The sequence below is a fragment of the Danio aesculapii genome, chromosome 20, assembly GCF_903798145.1.
Source record: "Danio aesculapii chromosome 20, fDanAes4.1, whole genome shotgun sequence".
NCBI lineage: Eukaryota > Metazoa > Chordata > Actinopteri > Cypriniformes > Danionidae > Danio > Danio aesculapii.
Genome location: NC_079454.1, coordinates 51,841,912 through 51,858,648, shown reverse-complemented (window position 1 = coordinate 51,858,648; position 16,737 = coordinate 51,841,912). Strand labels below are relative to the sequence as shown.

Sequence of the window (16,737 nt, the reverse complement as noted above, 5' to 3'; positions counted from 1 at the left end):
GATTAGAAGTTGCGTTAACGAGCAGTTAGACAGGTGTACCTAATATAGTGGCCGATGAGTGTATATATATATATATATATAGCTGATTGTTTTGTTATCTGAAATTTTTTTATGTTAAAGTAGCATTAAAGAGCCTCTTTTTACAAGAGATAAAAGGCATCTCTGATGTTCCTAGAGTGTGTGTGTGTGTGTGTGTGTGTGTGTGTGTGTGAAGTTTCAGCTCAAAATAAACCACAGATAATGTTTTCTAACTCTCTGAAAATGACCCTTTTAGGCTTTGATCCTAACTGTGGTGTTTTGGTGACTGTTGCTTTGAATGCAAATAAGATTATGTTCTTTTCAAGAGGGCGGAGCTACAAATGCCTGTGTGTCAGCATAGTGGCAGATTCAAAACAGTAGGGATGGACGATCCAACTGATTTTCGTTCCGATCCAATACCAAGTATTTCAAGGCAAGTATCATCGATATGCTGACAGCAAACACTGATTCATTAGCAGAGATACAGCGGAAGAATATTATAGTTCCCATTCCTGTTCCTATTTAAGTAAACATTTACATAATATGGGGCACTGTCATACAATTATTAAGATATCATTATCAGTGATGCCTTATTAGGGAACAGAAAACAATTGAAAAGATGGATACTTCTATTTAAGGATCGATCCTTATGATACATTGCCAGTATAAAAATATCCACCTACCCTACAAAACAGGACTAGCGTTATCTGTGTGAAAAATGAAAATGTGAAAAGAAGTGTCCCAGAATACATCAGTCTCTGGAGACTTGTCGCTGTTGATTTGTGCTTCATCTAAAACTCCACATCTATAATCCTCTTAGTCACTGACGTTATCTTCAGCAGCTCAAAACTCTAATGACAGATGGCTGCTTCTCCCTCAGGGCTGTTTATGCTAATGAGGGAGAGGTGGTCACTAGTGGGCGGGGCTTTCCCCCTCTGATGACACGTACAAAGAGAAAACGTCAATCAAAGTGTTTCTGCAGACTGTTTTGATCAAGTCTGATTATAACATGATTTTACCACTAGAATCTGGTGTTTAACCCCTTATAAAAGTGATTTTTGCATAATAAGTGCACTTTAAATCACAGTCTTACGTGGGATGGCTCCGGCGAATCGCTCAGGCTCTAGAGACAGCAGTCTCTGTCTCAAGTCGTCTTGTCCGCTGTTTGCTGGACCAATCAGAGCCACGGGACGCTTGCGGTCAGCCGGCTGTCGGTACAGTGACACCTCCTCATAGGTCAGAATATCCTCACTGTAGTGCTCTGCACAATCACAAATATTCATTACTGAGTGTTTGATGAACAGTTGATATACAGTTGAAGTCTGAATTATCAGCCCTCCTGTATGTTCTTCGTACATTTTCTGTTTAACGAAAATAATTTCTCAACACATTTCTAAACATGATAGTTTTAATAACTCATTTGCAGTGGCGCAGTAGGTAGTGCTGTCGCCTGGGAGCAAGAAGGTCGCTGGTTCGAGCCTTGGCTGGGTCATTAGCGTTTCTGTGTGGAGTTTGCATGTTCTCCTTGCGTTCGCATGGGTTTCCTCCGGGTGCTCCGGTTTCCCCCTCAGTCCAAAGACAAGTGGTACAGGTAAATTGGGTAGGCTAAATTATCCGTAGTGTATGAGTGTGTAAATAAGTGTGTATGTGTTTCCCAGTGATGGGTTGCAGCTGGAAGGGCATCCGCTGGATAAGTTGGCGGTTCATTCCGCTGTGGCGACCCCAGATTAATAAAGGGACTAAGCTGAAAAGAAAATGAATGAATGAATGAATAACTTATCTCTAATAACTGATTTCTTTTCTCTTTGCCATGATGACAGTAAATAATATTTAACTAGATATTCTTCAAGACACTTCTTTACAGCTTAAAGTGACATTTAAAGGCTTAACTAGGTTAATTAGGGTAAAGTTAGGGTAATTAGAAAAGTCTTTGTATAACAGTGGTTTGTCCTGTAGACAATCCTAAACAAATATAGCTTAAAGGGGGTAATAATATTGACCTTAAAATGGCATTTAAATATTGAAAACTGCTTTTATTATAGCCGAAATAAAACTTTCTCCAGAAGAAAAAATATAATAGGAAACACTGTGAAAAATTCATTGCCCTTAAAGGTCCACAAAACCCTCAAGTACTTTTTTTGAGATGTTTACAGATGTGTGTGTGTTGAGCATCAGTTAAGACAATGTTAGCAGCTGCTAGCTTTAATTGTGGGAAACACTGGATAATTTTGAGCTTTTGTCAGCTCATTTCAGCTTCTGGGTTAAAAATGATTTTTGGGGCGGGATCAAAATCGGTGACGCAGCGCAAAACTGCAAGTGCAAAGATGAATAATTGGTTTCTCATTATTATTCATAGCTGAGTTTTCTTATCCTATGAGAAGAGCCTGGTTCTTAATTATTCATGACTGCGCGTTCTTTCCGAAGGCAAGGCAGACCTGCCAGTGCCAAGCTGTGAGATCCTATGTTGATGACTACGTGAGTGAGACCGCGTCCACGGACCCACGGCACACAGTATTTAGCTGTTCATGAAGGGTCGTTTTTCATGTTTCCATGATTCACAGGGTTTGTTGCATGTTTTTCCCAAGCGGCAACCTCCCGCTCTCCCTCGAGAGGCCAATACGGAAGTAACTGAAACTGCAATTCATCAAAATTCCGCTAGTCCTGGCTCCATAATAGAGCAAGTTGCAATTGAGCCCACGGTTAGAAAGGCCAACTTTACAGCAGAAAAAAAGGTGTTTACAGCCTGGTACAAAGAACGATTTTGGTTTATATAGCTATTATTACCCTCCATGACAACTGTGAGAGGGTGAATTTTTATATAACTCATCCATTTCCTTTATATTAGGTTATATTAAGTTTGCATAATTAAGGGCGTGGCCACTTGAGTGACAGCTAGGTCTCTCTGGTCGCTGTCACTTCACCTCAGCTGACTCCGGCAGATTAGCTACTGATCTCGGCATGTTCATTGTTTTTTGTGTTGTTTTATCTGGCTTGACACAGTCAGCTGCCTTTTGGACTTATTTCTTACAATTATCAGATGATATGGGATGCTGTGTGCACTTAATTGTGCTCACAAACCATTCACGTGGCCTCCGTTTCCCATGTGAGTAAAGTTATATACTTATACACCTACATCTCTATAAATGTATTTGTTTTATTTAAGATCATTTATCATTAATATTTTTCTTTAGACCCGTAAAGCACTTCAGAATGTGACAGATTGATTAGCTGTAGGCTCTAGAACAGTCATCTGAAGCGTTATCATACAGTGTTATGCTGGATTTTATCAATAGTCTTGCATTTACTAACACACACACATCTGAAGTGTTTGGAAGTAATTTGCGTTTTCCTCCTGTTGAAAAACATCATAAGAACAATGTTTAGTGGCTCAATGTATTACTACAGTGTTTTTAAAAGTCTAAACACTTTATTGATATAGTGTACAGCCAAGCACATGTGGTCAGAACACAAACGAGTCGCAGGTAATACAGTATCAAGCGTTTCTCCCAAAGTAAAGTCTGTCTGCCAGGTCCAAGCAAAGTGGCAGCAGGTGTCTGTAGCTCCGCTCACTCTCCGCCTCTTTGCCCTTGTTTGGTATCCCGCCGTGGGTGCGATGACGCGCGAACAAAATGGCGACGGTTGGCCGCGCCTACTTGTAGCTTCTTTTGCAGTGTTCAGAAACCTATAGGTGACGTCACGGATACTACGTCCATATATTTTACAGTCTATGGTTTTTCCCCACGATGCTGTCAGGGCTGATACAGCAAAGCTGAATGTGTGCAGCAGGCATTTTTGTCAGGAGAGCAGTACGAGAATGGCGGACGTTGTCTTTTATCAGAAGTTCGTTCGCATTTAGACAGATCACCGTGCTACTGTGTTTGCCTAAATCCACCAGGTTACCAGCGGGCTAATGGTTGAAATAGACAGGGCAAGTCAAGACCCCTGCTGCACTGAGTCTGCATTCAGACCCGGGGATTGAGGGAGAAGTCCTCATTGTGTTTATATGAACACGATTATCTTTATAATGATATAAATTCTGGTTTTGTGTATATGAAATGACACATGTAGCAGGGCATTACATTACTGTTCATTTCTTTGCCTTTTAACTTTGTAAACTATAAAATCATGCGTCTCCTCACGGTTTGTCTCTCATTTTGTGAGCTAACTGACAACAGTTGTTCGCTTCCCTCCTTCTCCCCTGGTCTGCTGGCCACGCCTTTCTCCTGCCATTCGCGCGCGGAGCTCCACGGCCATTATGATACATCTTCTGAAACAGGTAGACTTGAACCGAAAGTGGGGGGTGTCATGGCCCTCTAAACACCATTTGGGAAATATTTGCAAAAGAAAAGAAAATTCACAGGAGGGCTGATAATATTGACTTCAGCTATAAATCTGACATTATTTTAGGGATTTCACATAGAAATGTAATAGTGAATGGACGACACTAGACAAACAATAAATGCTGCATCCTATAAAACTGCATGTAAACAGTGCTTTTGAATGTAAATTAGAGTCAGGGTTTGACAACTGCTGTCATTGTTATTTCATTTGGCCCATCTTAAGTTCACAAAAGGAGAAACTGAATGTCTCTGAGTACCAATGACTGAATGTCATCGCTCATCTCAAACATTCACACAGACTCTTACTATTTACAGCTTTTCCTCAGTTAGAAAAAATGTAACTTGCATCAGTCTGCACTAATAAGCATCAACTGAGAACACTTCGACCACACAGCAACACAAACCACTCTGAACACCTTAGCAACTGCATAGCCAACCATTTACTCATGGATTTTCCTTCAGCTTAGTCCCTTATTTATCAGGGGTTGCCACAGCGGAATGAACCGCCAACTACTTCAGCATATGTTTTACGCAGCGGACGCCCTTCCAGCATCAACCCAGTACTGGGAAACATCCATACACACTCATTCACACACACACACTCCTACACTATGGCCAATTTAGCTTATTCAATTCACCTATAGAGCACGTGTTCGGACTGTGGGGGAAACCGGAGCACCCGGAGGAAAGCGTAGCCAATCAGTTCAATCAAAAGATAACTGATTTTATGAGAAAAAATATACATACCAATGTTCTTATTAGGGTTATACAAAAGCTTTTTCCGGTGCTTTTTACTTCTGATCGCACACCAAAGTTTTCCTGTGGAAAGAAGAAACGTTTTTGTCAAAGAAATAGTTTTTACGATATTAATTGTATTATTATTATTATTAATCATATTAATTATATTAATAAAATAATATTATGTTCGCTAACTGGAAAAAACAACAACTAATATTTCGCTGGTTCGAGCCTCATCTGGGTCAGTTGGCGTTTCTCTGTGGAGTCCTGGTTTCTCCCTGCGTTCGTGTGGGTTTCTTCCGGTTGCTTCGGTTTCCCCCACAGTCCAAAGACATGCGGTACAGGTGAATTCGGAAGGCTAAATTCTCTGTAGTGTATGAGTGTGAGTAAATGAGTGTGTATGGATGTTTCCCAGAGACGGGTTGCAGCTGGAAGGGCATCCGCTGTGTAAAACGTGCTGGATAAGTTGGCGGTTCATTCCACTGTGGGGACCCCAGATTAATAAAGGGACTAAGCCGAAAGGAAAATGAATGAATGAATGAATATTTACTTGACAACAGGCTGAAATTAAATATCAAATTGTTTTAGTTCACTCGTGCAAAGAAACTAAAACTATAACTCATTCATTCATTTTCCTTCGGCTTAGTCTCTTCATTCCTCAGGGGTCGCCACAGCGAAATGAACTGTCAACTATTCCAGTATATGTTTTACACAGCGTATGCCCGTTCAGCTGCAACCCAGCACTGGGAAACACCCATACGCTCTCACGTTTACTCATACACTGCGAACAATTTAGCTTATTCAATTCCCCTATAGCGCATGTGTTTGGACTATGGGGGAAACCGGAGCACCTGGAGGAAACCAACGCCAACACGGGGAGAACATGCAAACTCCACACAGAAATGCCAACTGACCCAGCCGGGACTTGAACCAGCGACCTTCATGCTGTGAGGTGACATTGCTAACCACTGAGGCACCGTGTCGCTTAGTTAATTTTTATCGTCATTATTATTTTCATAACTATTATTGTCGTTATTACAACTACTAAGTTTACTAATAATAACATTATTATGGATCAATTATCTTATTCTCCACCACGGATTGGTTTTGTTCGATTTTCTCTAGATATTATTATTGCTTCAATTTTGATGCACACACATGCAAACATATATATAACACACAGAAAAACACTAAACACACACACACACATCTAAATGAATCAATCTTTAGAATAAATAAAACAGAAGTGTCCTTATAAACTTCTCACAGTGAGCTCAACATCGCACTGTTTTAAGACGGACAAAAGCTCAAAGAAGCAGTTGACATCTATGCTTGAGTGTATTTTAGTTTGACCTCAGTTTTCTGACAGGGCGTGAGTCTATATCAGGCCGGCTCACCTTTATACTCTGCATTTTTGTCTGTAATTGTTTTCTTCATGGCTTCTCTGTGCTGCTGAAAGTTCTTCCCTTGAAAACAACAACAACAAATAATGAGCATACACACACACCACACGCACACACACACACACACACACACACACACACACACACACACACACACACACACACACACACACACACACACACACACACACACACACACACACAACACAACACACCCCGTCAAACTGTTAGTTAAAGAAATACTTTGAAACTATTTGAAATAATATGGTTTAATGCAGTGGTGCTCAACCCTGTTCCTGGAGATCGACCTTCCTGCTAGTGATGTGACGTTGTGCGCCGAGGCTTCGAAGCATGTATCAATACGCTTATTTCACGCGGCCGCCATTTTAAAGAACCAAAGCGAGGCTGTGGTGGGAAGAAACGCGGAAGTATAGGACCAGCACTGTAAACATTGCAGTGACATGCTTTGGACTACAAACCTCCAGCTGTTGCGGAGATTTCAAAATACAGATATGGTGTAAACATCACTTTAATATCAGTCAGTACATTTAATTTAAACAATTAAAAGCAATTTAGCATCAAACAACATCACAAGCTCTGTAAGAGTAATATGCTCAAGTGTCCTCCTTAGGCTTCAGTTCATGGCAGCAGGTAAACAGAGGGGACGCTTCCCTGCTTCAGCCTATATAACTTGGTGAGTGATAAACACTGCAGTCCTCTGTAGCACACCCTCGTGTTGTCCCGGTACTGAAGTTTTAAAACAGTCTAATTCCCGCTAAGTTAAAATTGAAGCGCCGCTGAGCGCGGATGACTCGACTGATCTTCACGGCTGCTTCGCGATCCAGTCTCCATGTATCTTGTGTTTGCACTCAGTTTACCGCTCTTCACCCAGTGCAAACACAGATACACGGAGACTGGAGCGCAAGCGCGAAACAGCCATAAGGATCAGTAGAGTCATCAAGCAGATCGCTCGGCTGTGTTTGTGCTCAGTAAACAGCGGAGGGTGAACTGATGACCTTCTCGGCCAATCACAAGCATATCTGTTGAGCACGTGAACACAATGGCCAATCAGCGCTGTTTAAAGAAAGCCATCAACAGTGCTTTAAATGTTAGTGGGAAATTGACAAATTTTCTTTTAATTCAGTAACGTGACAAGTCTAATATAGTGAAAGAATCAGTTCATTAACTTGAGTTTGATAAATGGCATCTAAAACGTGTGTTTGGGAAAGAAAACGTTAGCTAACTAGTGCCGTTTCCCTTAACTTAGCTGAAAATGAGCTCTGATATCCCTTTATATTTTCACCATTCATTCAGAACGGACCTTCGGGTCACTCAGAAGGCGGTGAAATGATAAATTTGTGTCTCTTTCTATTCGCTGATAAGATATACAGCCAAGTACACAACGTTCTAATGTAATTCCCAACGATACTTCCGAGTTTCCTCCCACAGCAGCCTCGATTTCGCTTTTAAAAATGGCAGCCGCGTGAAATTAGTCTATAAAACGATGCATCTCACAATGAAGCAGTGTGCCGGAGATTGATTCGTTTTGCCATCATCACGTGATCAGTGACGTCCGAAGCTTCATTTTCGCCTATACCCGTGTGACTGCTTCGAATATTGATTCAAAGGTTTAAACACCCTCATGGGTTAGTAAAGTGTATAGCGAGAGATTAGGCGTCGATTACACACATTTCTACTGTTTCAAAGCACTGCACCGGTCCCACACACCAGTAATTAAACTAAAATACAATAGTCATTAATAGTAAAAAGGTTTTGAAGCATACTAAAGCGTATTTTTTACAACTGTCTTTAAAGAAAACCACTGCATATCGTAGTATAGTGTTCAACGGAGGCCAGCTGGCGAGTGCACCCCAAAAGCATAACTCGCATAGCCTCCTCCTTAGAGCATTTGCCTCCCATGCAGGAATTGCCAGTTCGATCCTCGCTTGGAACGAGACTAGTTAGAATACGATAAACGTAAATACTTTTGAATACCTTGGATTTTACTACAGTCATGTGTAAAAACTAGAGTAATTTGTTTATATTACTGTTGTTGTATTACTACATGCATGAGTTGGTCAGTTGTGAACATTTGACATTATTGCGACACAGTGCTTTCCCACACTTTAACCAGAAGGGGTCCTCATCGAGCACGGATTTAGAAAGCTTCGAGTAACGAATCTTTTTCCGATACAGTTGAGTCGAGCGCTTCACTGGTTCAGAAAGCTTCATTTCACCATTACTACTTCCTGCAAAGTTCAGCTCCAACCCTGATCAAACACACCTGAACCAATTATTAGGACCTGAACAGCACTTGATAATTACAGGCAAGTGTGTTTGATATGGGTTGCAACTGAAATCTGCAGGAAGGTCGATCTCCAGGAACAGGGTTGGTCATGCCTGGTTTAATGAGACCAAAGGCAGTAGTGACAAAAATATATCTCAGTATCCATTGGTGTTTTGACTATAACCAATAAATAATGATAAAATATGATCTGTATAATATCTGTATAATCTGTATATATTTGTATGTGTCTATAGTCATATCACCTGGGTGTAGAGTGCCTTCTACTGCATCTAATGGTCACTCTAGCTCAGTGTTTCCCAACCCTGTTCCTGAAGGCACACCAACAATTCACATTTTCAACCTCTCCCTAATCAAACACACCTGAATCAGCTCATCAGACCAAGAAGAGAGCACAAAACCTGAAGTTAATGAATCAGATAAAGAAGACATCCAAAATATGTAATGTTGGAGTGCTTCTAGGAACAGGGTTGGGAAACACTGACTTAGGGTACATTTAGATGTACGTTTCAGATGACAAATCCAGTAGAGGGTGTATTTTTGCAAATCTGAAATACATTATTTAGGTTATGTTTTGTCATACATTTCAGATGACAAATCCTCTAGAGGGCGCTTTTTTGCGAATCTGAAATGTGTGACTTAGGCCAGTGTTTCCCAACACTGTTCCTGAAGGCACACCAACAGTACACATTTTCAACCTTTCCCTAATCAAACACACCTGAATCAGCTCATTAGGACATTAGAAGAGACTCCAGAACCTGAAGTTAATTGGTCAGATAAAGGAGACATCCAACATATGTACTGTTGGTGTGCCTCTAGGAACAGGGTTGGGGAACACTGACTTTGGGTACATTTAGTTGTACGTTTCAGATGACAAATCCAGTAGAGGGTGATTTTTTTTGGTGAATCTGAAATGTGTGACTTAGGCCAGTGTTTCCCAACCCTGTTCCTGAAGGCACACCAACAGTACACATTTTCAATCTCTCCATAATCAAACACACCTGAATCAACTTATCATGACATTAGAAGAGACTCCAGAACCTGAAGTTAATTGGTCAGATAAAGGAGACATCCAACATATGTACTGTTGGTGTGCCTCCAGAAACAGGGTTGGGAAACACTGACTTTAGGTACATTTAGTTGTACGTTTCAGATGACAAATCCAGTGGAGGGTGTATGTTTGCAAATCTTAAATAAATTATTTAGGTTATGTTTTGTCATACGTTTCAGATGACAAATCCTCTAGAGGGCGCTTTTTTTGCGAATCTGAAATGTGTGACTTAGGCCAGTGTTTCCCAACCCTGTTCCTGAAGGCACACCAACAGTACACATTTTCAACCTCTCCCTAATCAAACACACCTGAATCAGCTCATCAGGACATTAGATGAGACTCCAAAACCTGAAGTTAATGAATCAGATAAAGAAGACATCCAACATATGTACTGTTGGTGTGCCTCTAGGAACAGGGTTGGGAAACACTGACTTTGGGTACATTTAGTTGTACGATTCAGATGACAAATCCAGTAGAGGGTGATTTTTTTTGGTGAATCTGAAATGTGTAACTTAGGCCAGTGTTTCCCAACCCTGTTCCTGAAGGCACACCAACAGTACACATTTTTAATCTCTCCATAATTAAACACACCTGAATCAACTTATCATGACATTAGAAGAGACTCCAGAACCTGAAGTTAATTGGTCAGATAAAGGAGACATCCAACATATGTACTGTTGGTGTGCCTCCAGAAACAGGGTTGGGAAACACTGACTTTGGGTACATTTAGTTGTACGTTTCAGATGACAAATCCAGTGGAGGGTGTATTTTTGCAAATCTTAAATAAATTATTTAGGTTGTGTTTTGTCGTACGTTTCAGATGATAAATCCTCTAGAGTGCGCTTTTTTTGCGAATCTGAAATGTGTGACTTAGGCCAGTGTTTCCCAACCCTGTTCCTGAAGGCACACCAACAGTACACATTTTCAACCTCTCCCTAATCAAACACACCTGAAGCTCATCAGGACATTAGAAGAGACTCCAGAACCTGAAGGTAATGAATCAGATAAAGGAGACATCCAACATATATACTGTTGGTGTGCCTCCAGGAACAGGGTTGGGAAACACATTTATTTCTGAGATTGTACTCTACTCATTTTTGCAACCCGAAACTCACCAGGAATAAGGCCAGCCAGAGGTTTTTGGTCATCGTGTCCTTCTCTGTACGCCTGCCACCAGTTTGGGTCATCTTGACTGGTCACATGAAGGATGTCTCCTCTCTGGAAGGACAAGCCAAGCTCTTTACAGGGCACATACGGGTCCTCAGAGGGGTCATAGCTGAAGTTTGCCTTCACGTGCATCTGGAATGAAAGAAAATGTGGTGAAAGACATCAACCAAAAAATATACAGTCAGAATTATTAGCCCCCCTGTATATTTCTGTTTAAGAGAGAGAGGATTTCTTCAACACATTTCTAAACATAATAGTTTTAATAACTCATCTCTAATAACTGATTTATTTTCTCTTTGCATGATGACAGTAAATAATATTAGACTAGATATTCTTCATGACACTAGTATTCAGCTTAAAGTGACATTTAAAGGCTTAACTAGGTTAATTAGGGTAAAGTTAGTGTAATTAGGCAAGTCATTATATAATAGTGGTTTGTTCTGGAGCCAATATTACTTAAGGGGGCTAATAATATTGACCTTAAAATGAAAAACTGCTTTAATTCTAGTCGAAATAAAACAAATAAGACTTTCTCCAGAAGGTGTATCTTTTAATCCCAAGCTCAAAATATTGAACGAACAAAAAAGCATGGCCTTAGAAAGGGCAGCAGATGTCTAAAAGAAATGAAAATGATGAAAGAATGTCCTACCACAGTCGGTCTGTCCGGAGTTAATTTATTGTGGGAGTTGGGGATGAGGAGAAACGTGAGGGAGCCGTACATGCTGGACTGGAGACAGAGAAGGACAACACAAATGTACAGTACTGTGTAAAGCTCATTTTGTTTTATTTAAAGGATGCAGTAATTAAAAACATGGCTTTAATATGATTTCCTTATCATTAACCTTCTATTCACTAAAGAATGCTTGAAATATAATCTGGATATTAGTATGATTTCTAAAGGGTCATGTGACACTAAAGACTGAAGTGAGTTTAACAACTTTATCAGTCCCACCAGGGGCAGTTAGATTAGAGTAGTAGCATTTCATCACACAACAAACACATAAAGAGACAAATCACTTACAAACAGTATTAAAAACACACCCAGCATGCTTCATAATAACTTTATAAATAGTACTAAAACATAGGAAAGACCCATATCTTAAAAATGTAAAACTTGCTCAAATGTAAGGTTGTAAAGGCTTATTGCCTCAGGAACAAAGGTAAATTTATATCTGTTAGAAGAGCATTTGATGCTTCTACAGATCACACTACAGGATTTTAAACATCGGCAGATCGCTGTGCTGTTGACACTACATGATTTTGTGTCTTTTAATCGCTGTGGTGTTCACACTACGTGACACTACGTAAATGATCCACAAGAGGGGGGTCACACACTACAAGATCTGACAACAACTAGTTCCCCAATAGCTCAGTCCAGCTACCAAACCACAGCCAATGAAATGTTGAGGGAGGAGTCCTGAAAAATGCTGAGCACTATTGGCTGCTTGTGTGCTGATGACATCAATGACAGCGGTTCAAGCGTTCAAGGAAGCGTTTAAAAACATCGTCAGTCAGCTGATGCATCAGCGGATCAATCGCTCATCTGCAAGGCTCGAGTGGAGAGATACACAGAGAGTTTTTAATTATTGTCATTTAATGAACATTTGAACATATCTATAACAATCTGACGTTTGCTAAATGTCTGTGTATTTCTTTCTAACATTGTTATTTTCAGTAAAGAACTGAGAAATTTTACCTTTAATTACCATATTGGTCAAAATGACTGTATGCATGTCTGCTACTTTTCACTGTGACTTTAAATATGCACGCATTGTTTTGCCTAGTACCTTCCTGCTAACATAAACACAACTTTCTCATAGCAAAAACATAAATCTACTTCAGATATATCTTTCAAAACAGCATGTTCTGTGCAGGGAAATAGCTCCTGTTTTAAAGTGAAAATGAAAGCGAGCCCCAGACCTTTGCATGTTCTAGTATCTTAACTACATATTTATAGGCTGTATTACCAAAAAAGATCCTATTTTTAGGGTAACTGTGTCATCAAATATCACGACAGACATTCAGAGCTTAATTTTAATATCTCAATAGAAGCTTTGAATGTAAATATGACGTGACAATATGAGGTTTTATATGAGAATGGTCAGAATGAGCAGTTTGGTAATTCTAATAGTTACAGAATGCTATCTCCACTGTTAATGTAGCCTACTCTCGTGTCTGTGTTAAAACAGAATGAATCGAGTGCATCGATGCCCATTCTGGCCAATCACAGACGTTTCTGTTGAGCTCCTGAGCACACAGGCATTCAGCTGATATGCTCTCTCATTGGCTGCAGCTCGTCACTACGTACATTTGACCGCACGTGGAGTCGAGTCGGCCGACTGCTCTGGAATATTCAGCATGCTAGATATTGGATTTCCGTCTGCGAGGTGTCGGCGACGCTTCAGCAAGCCTCTTTGATGCGTTGTTCAGTAGTTCACACATTAAGAACGGTGAGCGCAGATTTTTTCCCGATCACAGCCCGATCTGTCGGCGAGCTCGTTAACTTCCAAATCGGGCTCAAATCAGGCTTAAAATCCTGTAGTGTGAACTAGGCTTCAGCCTTCTTCCAGAGAGCAACAGAACAAAAAAAGGCTTTAGAGGATGGGAGTCATCTCCTATCACACTTTGAGTTTTCCTGAGCATTTGCTGTTCGTGTAACTCCACTAGACTGCGCAGAGGGAAACCAATAATCTTGGAGCAAGTCTTGACTAAGTTTTGTAGTCGATTTTTCTCTCTAACGGAAAGTGAGGAGAACCAGCATAAAAAGGAAAAGCTTAATAAACTCTCGATATAGGTGGTATAAAAAGCTCTCAGTATATGTTTTTCTACACTGAAAGACTTCAGTTTCTGAAGAACATACAATCTCTGATGCACTTTCTTAGCAACAGCTTCTGAGTTCTGCTGGAGCTTTAATGTGGTATCAAATATTGTGACAAGATACTTATATTCCTCTACCCTTCCATTAAAACCAGAGATGTATAGTAAGGAAGTAGAACTACTTCACTATTGTACTTAAGTACTAACAGGCTGTATCTGTACTCGACTGGAGTATTGTTTTTTTTTCCTACTTCCACTTTTACTTCAGTACATATTTTCGATGAGTTTAATACTTTTACTCTGATAGATTTTTTATGAGCTGCATCGTTACTCATTACTAGGGGTGTCAAAATTATTGTTATCGGTTCAGTAATACAGTGGTTCTCAAACTGGGGGTCGCGACCCCTGTGGAGGTCGCAGAATAATTTCAAGAGGTCGCGAGAGTGATTTAAAAATTGTGTAATTTTCAGTGATTATAATAAATATTTTTCAGTATTATAAGTGAAAGCTAATATTTTCAGATTTTATAAAGATATCACTGATGAATTCATAAAGTATTTAGGAGACATTCAGGCAGAATGCATCTTTGTACTTGAAACGCAGCGCTCAGGAACAGTTTAAAACTGTTGTCATGTCAACTTGCTGCAGTAAACAAAGCCGGCAACGCTTGTCCCGCCTTCGCGCTCTTCTTATTGGCCCACTGCGCTAGACTGAATCATTCAGTCAACGCCTTCTGCCTTCAGATGACAGGAGCTACAACCGCGAAAATGTAAAGCGCTGAAGATGAGAATGAAAACAACACTGACAGATTTAGTTTTAGAAACCAGCTAAAGCTACAAATAATGGCACATCTGATTACTTATCACGTGGTGAATGTTAATCCACCAGCTACACTTATTGAAGAGTGGATAAAAGACTTCCATTGGCTTCAAGTCCGCTATGAAAATAACTAAAGCGTTCACTGTAAAGTCTGTGGGATGGAACTTTCAGGTAACAGTTTGCCACATCTACACATTTTAAGCACGAGAGGTTCTGTTTTAACTTGCCATGCAAGTGGCAGCTATATGTAAAATTTAACACCACATACACCATCGCAAAAGGGCTTGCACTGACCAAGATTAAACTAATATTGCAGCTCATGAAAAGACCGGTATTGCTATTAAAATGATGTATACAAATAATAAGGTATGTCAAAAGCATCTGTGCAATATCAGACACCATCTGTGAGAACACAGTTCAGTTAACGTTAACAGATTCATTAATAAATTCATGTCAGTGCGTGCAGGGCCGGTGAGCGGTTCGTCCGTGTATCTTTTGGTCGCTCAATTATGCTATAAAAATGTGTTTTCTTGTGATAACAGGATTTCATTGAGACATATTTTCCTCACACATGCATATATATATATATTTATTTTTTTTTGCTTGTTAGTTTTGATTAGTGTTGATTTCAAATGCAATAAATCTGTTTATAAAACTTAAAAAAGTTATTTTTATTGTTTGGATATGCTTTGGTAGTAGGGGGGGTCGCGAGTTCTTGACGATCTTACATTGGGGGTTGCTGGCTTAAAAGTTTGAGAACCACTGCAGTAATGGATCATAACCGGTTATTACGTACTGACAATTTATCTCCTACGTATCTTACCAACCCCAGTTAGTTTGATCAGTAGTTTATATTACCAAATGCAGCGGTTATGGTTACATTGGCTAAGATATTTAGGTGTTTTTGATCTCACCAGTAAGTTGTGAACATCATTAACAGTTTTTCCGCGGACGGGAATGTTGTTGATTTCCAGGATTTCGTCTCCTTCACTGAGCAGGTTGCTTTTCTCTGCAGTTCCTCCGCTCACCACACGGCTGATGACCACGCAGTCCTGTTCGTTACGAACCGTCACGCCCTAAAAACCAACAAAACATTATTCAGATATAAATCAGTGAACAGTTGAAGTCAAAATTATTGGCCTTTCTTCTTTTAGTATATACTTATAGTATATACTATACTGTGCCTGTCTTATCTGCCTTATTTGATAAATAACTTAGTTACCAGAGGAATGTCTCGAGTTTTCTCCAGGGAAACCAGTTTGGTGGTCTTTTCATCTTGGTCCACGGCTTCAATAGTGTCGACATCCAGCTCCTGCTCGGCTATACAGTCATGAGCTTCCATCAGGGCCTGAGGAAGAAACATGCACATCAGCACTGGAGAGCGCAGAAGTCAGCATTATTTCAGTCAGTACGAATCATCTAGAATATCCTAGCAACCACATAGCAAACATACTCTACCCACCCAAAACACCTTAACAAAAAATACCCAAGCAACACCTATGCAAACACACAGAATGACATAAAAAGTACACAGCAACATTTAGAACACCTTAGCAACAGCATAGCAACACCCTAGAAACTTTGCATCTACTCCTAACCATGCAAAAACATCTTAGTAACAAGCAATTCATACTCTAGCAACACCTATGAAAACACTCAGAATGCCTTACATTACATAGCAACATTAAGAACATCTTAGCAACAGCATAGCAACACCTTAGAAACCAAGTATCTACTCCCAAGCAAAAACACCTTAGCAACAACACATACCCTAGCAACACCTATGCAAACACTCAAAATGCCTTACATTACACAGCAACATTAAGAACACTTTAGCAACAGCATAGCAACACCTTAGAAACCAAGTATCTACTTCCAAGCAAAAACACCTTAGCAACAACAAACACCTTAGCAACACCTATGCAAACAATTAGAATGCCTTACACAACAGTGCAACATTTAGAACACCTTAGCAACAGCATAGCAACACCTTAGAAACCAAGTATCTACTCCTAAGCAAAAACACCTTAGCAACAACAAATACCCTAGCAACGCCTATGCAAACACTCAGAATGCCTT

General features: G+C 40.1%; 1 protein-coding gene across 1 annotated transcript in view; it reads right to left on the bottom strand.

The window, feature by feature from the left end:
- The window catches only part of pals1b (protein associated with LIN7 1, MAGUK p55 family member b), a 76,391-nt gene that overhangs the window by 24,302 nt on the left and 35,352 nt on the right, over positions 1–16,737 (bottom strand). Inside the window, exons 5-11 of the mRNA XM_056481446.1 lie at positions 15,881–16,006; positions 15,573–15,734; positions 11,672–11,749; positions 10,971–11,154; positions 6,494–6,562; positions 5,106–5,177; positions 1,112–1,279 (exon numbers count right to left, since the gene is read on the bottom strand). Of these exons, the coding sequence (XP_056337421.1) occupies positions 1,112–1,279; positions 5,106–5,177; positions 6,494–6,562; positions 10,971–11,154; positions 11,672–11,749; positions 15,573–15,734; positions 15,881–16,006 (859 nt within the window). The remainder of the gene's footprint in view (positions 1–1,111; positions 1,280–5,105; positions 5,178–6,493; positions 6,563–10,970; positions 11,155–11,671; positions 11,750–15,572; positions 15,735–15,880; positions 16,007–16,737) is intronic.